The sequence below is a fragment of the Megalops cyprinoides genome, chromosome 10, assembly GCF_013368585.1.
Source record: "Megalops cyprinoides isolate fMegCyp1 chromosome 10, fMegCyp1.pri, whole genome shotgun sequence".
NCBI classification, from domain to species: domain Eukaryota; kingdom Metazoa; phylum Chordata; class Actinopteri; order Elopiformes; family Megalopidae; genus Megalops; species Megalops cyprinoides.
The window spans coordinates 28,749,142-28,758,082 of record NC_050592.1 but is presented as its reverse complement, the minus strand read 5'-3'; the positions used below and the strand labels follow the sequence as shown (position 1 = coordinate 28,758,082).

The 8,941-nt window shown below is 42.1% G+C and overlaps 1 protein-coding gene across 1 annotated transcript; it reads right to left on the bottom strand.

Moving 5' to 3' along the window:
- Positions 1–1,861: 1,861 nt before the first annotated feature.
- Positions 1,862–6,865, bottom strand: trhra (thyrotropin-releasing hormone receptor a). The gene is made up of 2 exons (XM_036539437.1): positions 6,080–6,865; positions 1,862–2,290 (listed from the first exon to the last, which is right to left on the bottom strand). The coding sequence occupies exons 1-2, from the start codon at positions 6,863–6,865 to the stop codon at positions 1,862–1,864; spliced, it is 1,215 nt and encodes a 404-aa protein (XP_036395330.1).
- Positions 6,866–8,941: the final 2,076 nt, after the last annotated feature.

Below are 8,941 nucleotides of genomic sequence, written 5' to 3'. Positions count from 1 at the left end.
TTTACATGTTGTCGACACCTGCAAATAGGAGATTTGAGGGCTTTCAGCAGCGCCTGCCTTGCACAGATGTTCTCAGTGGGAGCCGAAAATTTCAGGTGCTGGAGGCACAGGCTTGGATGCAAGACCAGAAGCTGGGAGCTAGTGAACTGCATGGAGTGCAGTATGTATTACTGTGACACATGATAATTCATATTCATCATGCCCACAACTGTGAGGTTCCCTACATTTCAGCATGCACTGCAGCCAAAGGAGTTGAATGATTCAGCTTTGCCCCCAGCATTCAGTGTGGTGCTTCATTCAGGGGTCTTTATTCCAAGGTCTAAAAAGGGACAGGTAGCTGTGAAGAGGCCACATACTGAATTTCAAGCACAGTGGTTGAGGGCAGTTTTGACAGTTACTGCACTCGTTCTTTTCTCCCTTTCATGTGAAGTCGCTTTGAAGTTGTCCGTTTGAATTGGACACACACGACACTCGTCCCATCCAGTTTGTGACACCCAGCTAGAGGAGGCGATTCCTAACACAAGACCTTGGTACAATTACTCTTGGGATTGATTTAAATTTTATTGTGTCAAGCCTGGAGTGAAGCGTAATTCACTTTCTCTTTTTAGAATGTGAATTATTCATTAGCCACATTGCCAGTTAGACAGCCACTAACGAGTAACCCCATACCAGGACACTCGTGAACATCCCCAAGCGCAATGGATGGCCATGAGAAATAATAATACTGAATGAATTCAGGAATGAATACAAATACTGCATTTTGAAGGGCTGCTTGTTTGATTTATGTTTTTCAACCTGTCATTCTAAGGGTAAAACTGTATGGTTGGTTACCCAACTGAGCAGTTTTCATGTAAGACGCATCCATGGGTTCAGGTAAGGCTCCTTTTGGGTCCTGTGGATTTGACTCCAGTGTTCCACTTTGCATGGCCCCTTTGAACCATAAGGGCAGCATATGGTTCCACATGGGACAGGGAATTATTCTGTGTGATGACCCTGAAAATCGAAATCTCTGAAGCATCTGATCCAGAAATCGGTTCAGGACCATAATTATATGACAGCAAAAACACAGATGAAAATACATATTTTAAAATGTTCAGAGAAAAACAAGAGCAAGTTCATAATTCATAAGACACAGCTATTATTTCTAGAAAATTATACTTAGAATGAGACCAAAAACCAAAATGCTTACATCTTAAAAATGTGCCTGTTTTAATCATGATATTCTTCAACCAATAATTCATGGTAGAACCTGCATTACCGATCGAAGGGCTTTAAATCATACAGAGAGATATGCATACTGTTCGCAGAATGAAATAAGTATCGTGCAGGAACCTTTGTAGGCAATTAGATCATGATTTAACAGTGGTAATTTTGTGAATGTCGAACCACCCCTTTGTCTATATTCTAAGTTAAAAATAGCATATGAAAATTGAGTTGAACTTCACTTTTTACAATTAACAGGTACTACAGCAATCATAATGAGAACACTTTTTTGTGATTGAACATCAAGTGTTCACTGCAATTTATCACCGTCTGGGTTGCGGTTCAAAGCTGACCTTTTTTGCTTGGCATCACTGCCATTGTGGTCTACAGGACCAGCAGAACACAGATTGATAGATCCTAGGAATGCTAATGAGACACAAGAAATACTGTACCTGTAGTACTCAGCTAATGAACATCAGAAGCGAAACATCTATGAGTGTAATCTACACCTACATCACTACCAGCTGTCTTTCACTTTACAGAGGAAAGATGGGACAAACACCTGCTCAGCTACACTGATAACACCACGGTGGCATTTGGTTGGGACACAGTTTCACAATACTGGCCCTTTGGGGGAGAAGAGGAGGAGGTCTCTGAGTCAGGCGTTGCTGAACGTGACCTTGCTGCCGGACATGTGGCCGTCGTCGAACGACATCCTCTTCCTGGGCAGAAACTCCTCTGCGGCCGTCAGGTCGTCCAGCTCTGTGGTGTAGTGGTCGGGGCTCTCGCCGTTGGACGTCTCCTTGATGACGCTGTAGGTGAGGGCCATGCTGTAGGCGGCAGGCTTCTCGGAGCGCTGCGCCCTGCAGCTGCACAGCTTCTTGAAGGCAGCGCGGAACTTCTGCGACATGGCGTTGTAGATGACCGGGTTGATGGCGCTGTTCAGGTAGACGCAGATACGGCAGAAGAGGAGGAACCAGAGGTCCAGGTAGGCCTGCTCCAAGAAGGAGTTGACCACCACCAGCGTACGGTAGGGCATCCAGAGGAGGGCAAAGAGGATCACCACCACTGCCAGCATCTTCGTCACCTAAGAGATGGGAGAAAACACCAGCAAATCAAGAAAACTGGCTGCAAGTTACAGAACAACTACACACGTTAAGTCAAGAGAGCTAAGCCACAAGAGGGATAGAATAATCTAAAATAAGCAGAGGGGCAGCATTTGAAAGAGGACCCCAGAATCTGTAATGCTTCATTTCCACAAGCATGCATCCAGGTGCACTCAGAAATGGCCGTACTGAGACGGTCATTTTCCACTTATGGCCAGGTGTAGAAAGTAAGTCACACTAGGCACATTTGGCTACCTAGTGCTGAATGTGGATACAGCATGGGCACACTATTTTTGGCAGAGGCAAGTTTGTTTATGGAACCGGGCAGAGAAGAAGGAGCCTGGCACAAAGGCAAGTAAATCACACAATCTTGCGCAAATAGAGCTGAACCGCTAAAGTAAACCATGAATATGTCAAGCCAGATAGCAACATCAGTCGATACATGTGGAACTTCCAGACAACTTCATTATGTTGCAAACACAGTGGACATGCACATGCCAGCTATTTAGCTGGCTACATGTGAATGAAAACAAAAAAGCACAGGAAAAGATAAACAGTAATTCCCAACCCTACAGACAAAATCATTCCACAGGTTATTAAAATATGTCTACACTGGACTACTTATTTCATGCTGGCTACCTAGCTGCCTGTACTGTAAGTGACAAGGTGCCAGTTTCTTTAAGCTAGCTGGCTTGCAGTTGCAGTGTGTGCTAGCTGTTTGGTGACTGTTAGGTAAAAGGACCTGACCTCTGACTTCCTTGCGGAGGTAATTGAACCTCGAGGCAGTTTGAGGAAATACTGTTTATTTTTTACATTGACCCACATCCGCTGGGGCGATCGACCAACAGATCAATTCGGCTGATACAAATGACCTAGAAGTCACAGAGATGACCAGTGCAGGCTGCCACATTGGCCACGCTGTCCGTCTCACTGTAAGACCAGGCAGAAGCACTGGCTGTGAGGGGCAGGAACACACCATTAACACAAAGTGACATCCCTTCTGTTTACTCATGCAAAGTTCATGCTTCATCTGATTTCATCTGACATGTAGAGTATGCAGCCACACAAACTGTAAGTTGTAATTAATAGTTAATTTAGTCCTTCATTTGTAGCTTGGTCTTTTACACAGGGATATATGTATTCATATTTGTGTCCCTGTAGGTTGTTTTACTATCTCTGGCCTTGAGTTTATCACAATCATCTGTGGGATGTACGTACGTTAAAATGTGTACTTTTTTTGTGTACATCTTTTACAATGTTCCAAAGTTTCAGAGCTGTCTTGGTGTCATGATTTCAGCATTGTAAGGCCACTGAACACTTGCTTGTGGTGTGAAATGCCACTCTGCTTGGATGCCAAAATCCTCTTTGTGGTGACAAAGATTTGCAAAGTTTTACCATTTACAAGCTGCAATTCAAGTGGCTTGGAATCTAACTTTGTTTCTGGGTGGCCTCGGTTTTTGAAGCCAGCCAACCAGAAGACATCAGGGGTCATGTCAGAGCAGAATACGATGGAAATTGGTGCCTCGACTGTGTGCTGGAAGTTTTCCAGGACACATCGGCAGTAAAAATGCGCTTTCTCCTTCCAGCTGGACCAGCTCAATCATTCTCATGTCCAAAAATTAATTATATTCTTATATCTGGGAACTAAGTCCTTTAGCGTCAAAATGGAGAGCTCACCATATGTGTCCAAAGATGACATGGGTAAAGCTTCACTCGTGTTGTGCATTAGGACTGTAGCGTGAGTTCTCCGGGATCCAAAGAGATTAATTATGCACTGCACTTGCCCCTGCCAATCAAAATTTGGGCAACATCTCTAGAACTACAAGAGGACCCACTCTGAATTTGCTGTGATCAGAGGATACAATCTACAGGACATAGTAAAATTTTAACAAATCATATACTTTTTATATGGTCAAAATTTTACTTTTGAAAATTTTAAAAAGAGTATTTGTTAAACCATAACAATCCTCATAGGGCAAACTGTATCAAGGCATACTAAGAGTATTAATATGACACTGAAATTGTGGCACGATAATTAAAATATGTCTCAAAAAAGTGGATATGCATTGCCTTTTATGAAAATGCCCGAAACTGTATTCACACAAATGTTGATCTAATTCGTCTAATCACCAAAGAACTGCAGATTTAAATGACAGAGGGATTGTCTTTCATCATATCACAATTGCAACAAATTGACACATATAACAAAAAAAAACATGAGTAATATGAAGCGGAGGCATTCTGATTAGACCAGAAATAATCATTCTGGGCAAATGTTTACATTACACTCTCCCTAATGCAATCAGATGTGATGACTATGAATGTTCTGAAATCTCAGTCTGAAGCAATGATTTGAAAGAGGGACTGCTTTGCTGAGGGGCATTCCTCATTTGGCCCTATATTAAATCATGATGACCTTTGGTAATTCAATAAGATCCCAGCGTAAGTGGTATGGATTACCGCCATGTCGGTGTGTCTTAGACCCGTCGGAATCGTCTGACGTGTGTAAATGTCATCCCAAGCCTGCTAGCTTTCATTCCCCAGCCCCCCGCAGGAAATTGGGGGAGTATCTATGCATCATTTGTCTCATCGATGAAATTTAGAGAGAGAGGGCTTGGGGGGGGGCAACCTTCCCTCCCTCCCTGGACATCCTGTGTGTTGTCCATTAAGACAACCTCCTCACCCTGCATCAGCTTGCTGTCCCGCCCTTCTGGGTCTAACAAAATATCTGATAGAGGTGAGCCTGACAGAACTACGTGTGCAGCTGCCCCTGGTAAGCTCTGAAAAGCTCACTCCTGCAGGACATAGTGTCTTCCACTGTAAAAACAAAAGACTTGCATATAAAAGCGGAGCATACAGGTTGATAAGCTGCTCTTAACTCCTCTTTTTAATGAGTGATGCCATAAAGTTTTGCTTTGGATTTTCTTAAATCAGAAAATGGAAAAAAAGAATTTGCATTTAATTCATTAAAATTCCTTGGTTCTGTAGGCATCCCTATTTCCATTAATTAGGGAAAACAACACGATTTAATTAATTCCGTGGCCATTGCCATTTTAAGCCGCGCTGTTAAAATGAACGGAGTCGACAATCAATGAGTAAGTGCCACACTTCATTAAACTATGCAACTCAATGTGACCTGCCACAGTCACTTCGTATGGGATAAAATGTACACTAAGCTATACTTGCGACGCAGGTTTAACTATTCACACCACACATACAGTTGCCTACTTATCTTAAAAGATAGGGGCTGACTTTCCAATGACTTTCCTAACAGGCGTCTAGGGTCGAATGTTGTCGCACAGACGTCAAAACAGAGAGCCAAGGAGATCAGGCTCGGGCTTTCCCTGGGTCACGGTAGTAAGTGGTAACGTTTTAGATATACTTTTCCCATGTTATAATAAAGTCCGAATTGTCTCTGCAACTTCCTTTTAGTACAGCCATAAAGCATCGCCAAAGTCTCATGCCAGTATAACCCTCACTATAACCACTACTGGTAATAGTGGTAAATCAGATTCTAACAATTAGCACATCGAATTGTAATTCGGAGATTTCGCTGGGATTTGCCGAATTAAAAAACACTCACAATGATGAAGAAACTCATAATAAGACATGGAATTATCGTTCTATTATTGTTACGCGATGGCATCAGACACAAGAAAGACGCTTTATGTTTACCTGAATGGCATATACTGCAACGTTTGTTTGGGGACTTGCATTCCTCCGAGATCGTTTTTGCAAGAACGCATTGGATTGAAACGCCAGCGTCTTACCTGTCGTCGTGAGGCCGCTGTAGTGCTGCTCGTGCAGTTGGAGTTTTTCGAACTGATCGACTTGTTTCCCTGACATGCATCCTTTTTCAGCTTCTTGTTTTCTTTGGGGTCTGAGGGTAGTGGGTTTAGGAAAAGAATTCTAGCAATAAGCCCATACAGTATCGTCGCCAACATCAAGGGCAACACATAGAAGACTGCAAAATCCGTGAAATATATCGGCAAGTATTGGTTTCGGGACACTTTGTAGGCGCAGGTGACTATGGTAACGTTCCCGGCGTAGTGGATCTCTTTAGTGTCCGACAGGTAGAACCACATGACGCAGTAGAGAGAGGTGAAAGCCCAGACGACCACGATGATTTTCTTCGCTCTGGAAAGGGTGCAGAGAAACTGGGCTTTAATCGGGTGACAGATAGCGATGTATCTCTCGATGGTGAAGGCAGTGATGGAGCACGAGGACGCGTTAATGCCCAAATACTGGAAATAGGTGATGCAGAGGCATCCGACGTATCCGTATACCCACTGCCCGTACAGACTGTCCGTGATGTTCGGTAAGCCAGCGGCGGTCAGAACCATAAGGTCAGCGACGGCGAGGCTCACCAGGTAACAGTTGGTCGGTGTCCGCATGTGCTTGGTGGTGAGAACCACCAGTATAACCATAACGTTGCCAACAATCCCTACCCCGCAGATGAGAGTCACCAACAATATGCTCACGACTTTATATTCAATACTATGTTCGGTCCAGTTGCCGAAAGTCTGGTTCTCCCGAATAAAAGTGACATTCTCCATATCGCAGTCTTCTTCTCTGACTCTCAGAACGAACGATTTCAAACATTCAGTTTTGAGGCTAAAAAGTAAGCAAAAGCACATCCGATTAGTTGAAATTTACCGTGAATTACAAAAACAACTTTCAATGGACCAAACATATTGAAAATTATGTTTTTGAGATAACACAAAATATGTGACCAGTTTCGTTTTACAAATGTTACAACATTTAAGAATCTTAATTCGATAATTAGTTATTCCATCTGCTTGAGAAAAGTAAGACAATTTTACTTACATTCTTGTGAAGCTGATACTTCATTAAAACCGTCTCATCATGAAAGCGCATTCCATTTTGAAATGCATACTTGGAAAAAATATTGAGCCAGATTGCTTTGCTGATTTTTACGACCCAAATCAAGTTTTGACAGCCGAAGGAAGAGGTGCTGGAAAACCAGACAACACTTATTCGTAAATCACCGATAGTCAGCGGCGCGGATTATGACAGCCGGAGAGAGCGTTGCTGGATCTTGCCCTGGAAGGTAAGAGAGCTCAGTGAGCAATGAGAAGTGCAGCACCCAACGCAGATGCGTACTGAAATTAGGTGACGGAGCTAGCCATCCGTTGTCAGAGTTGTGGTACAGCCACATAAGATAAGAGTAGGCTAATCTCAATTATATAATTACTCTAGGATACTATTAGCCATACGACGACTACAAGGACTACTCCTGGTAATGCTAGTCCAGTTACTACTGCGAATGTAAATTTTAGCTGGTTGCGTAAATATAACCTCTGTCAGCGAAAAGCGCTTGGGGTGATTGTCACAATATCGGCATCACTAATTCCACTAAATGCTCCCAAATTAAAATACTACAGATAAAGTTTTTATTTTATTTAGGGCAAAATTTGCCCTCAGCTTTAAACTAACAAACTACAATTTACACAAACTATATTTTCAGTCTTTTGGTGTGTCCACAGGGAACCTATCATCGTTATCATCGTTATAAAAACGTTTTTGTCGAGGTCTGTATGTACAATAAGAATCAAAATCACTGCACTGGTGATGATGAGCTATGGCAAGTTATACAGTTCTGCATCACCCATGGGTGTACTATGACATTTTCATTGTCTTATTTTTTAGCATATATTTTCTAATTTTACATATTTGTAACTTCTGCGTTTTTCGTCATATTTTTGTGTTTTTTTTTTTCATTGACTTCGCAATCCACTCGCCAATGGCATGTTTGTATGCATGCATGTGAATGTGAACGAACAGAATTGAGTCTGAGCGATGGAAATACAACACACGTGTTCATCCTCATGCCATGTGCTGTACTGAAGATCAGAGAAGAGTTGCAGCAATGGCAGTGAGTCATTTTCCCCTTTGTGAAGTTTGTCTTATTTTTCATGTCAAAATGAACAGCTATATTGTGGTAAAATGAAATGGCATAAATGGATTAACCATCCTAATAATGTCATTACTGCCATTACTTGTCATTACTTCCATAGTCTCATTTTCGTGATAGCAATGACATGTTGTGGTAATGACATTTTGATGTTTTCTTTCTTTTTTTTTACATAAGAATCTCCTCCTTCATGCATACCAATTAGCTCCTAGGAGTTTTCTTTTGTTAACTTTGATTACATCATGTAGAATAGTTTGTTTTTCATTTCGACAGATTTTACAGATATTATAACTAACTTGGTCATGGCATACAGAGAGAATACCCGTACCTGAACATTACAAAAAGGTTCTTTGTAGGTTGGCACAACCTACAAAGACGTTTCCCTCCAGCTATTATTTTTCCTTCTTAATTGTCATATGACCAAATATGCACTTTTTAAATAAAATATTGATGATGAATCATTTACTTTTGTTTAAAAAAATCACAAGATTGTTTGACAGAGCATTGGGTTTTACACTGTCCACAGGACACAGAGGCAAATTAACAGTCTGAAACAGGAAATTCAAGTCTTACTGAGCTGGTGGCCTGTAGCTACCAGCAGAGCTTTTGCTGTGGTACCGCACACCCACAGCCAATTTCCATTCCCCTGAAATAGAGAGCAGGGCTGATTGCAGGCACTCACCAGCTGGTACTTCCT

Bases quoted from the DNA above. Each gene is read 5' to 3' on its own strand.
- trhra (XM_036539437.1), bottom strand. From the start codon at position 6,865: ATGGAGAATGTCACTTTTATTCGGGAGAACCAGACTTTCGGCAACTGG. The intron at 2,291-6,079 runs GTAAGACGCTGG...CCCATCTCTTAG, and splicing joins CAGCGGCCTCACGACGACAG to GTGACGAAGATGCTGGCAGT.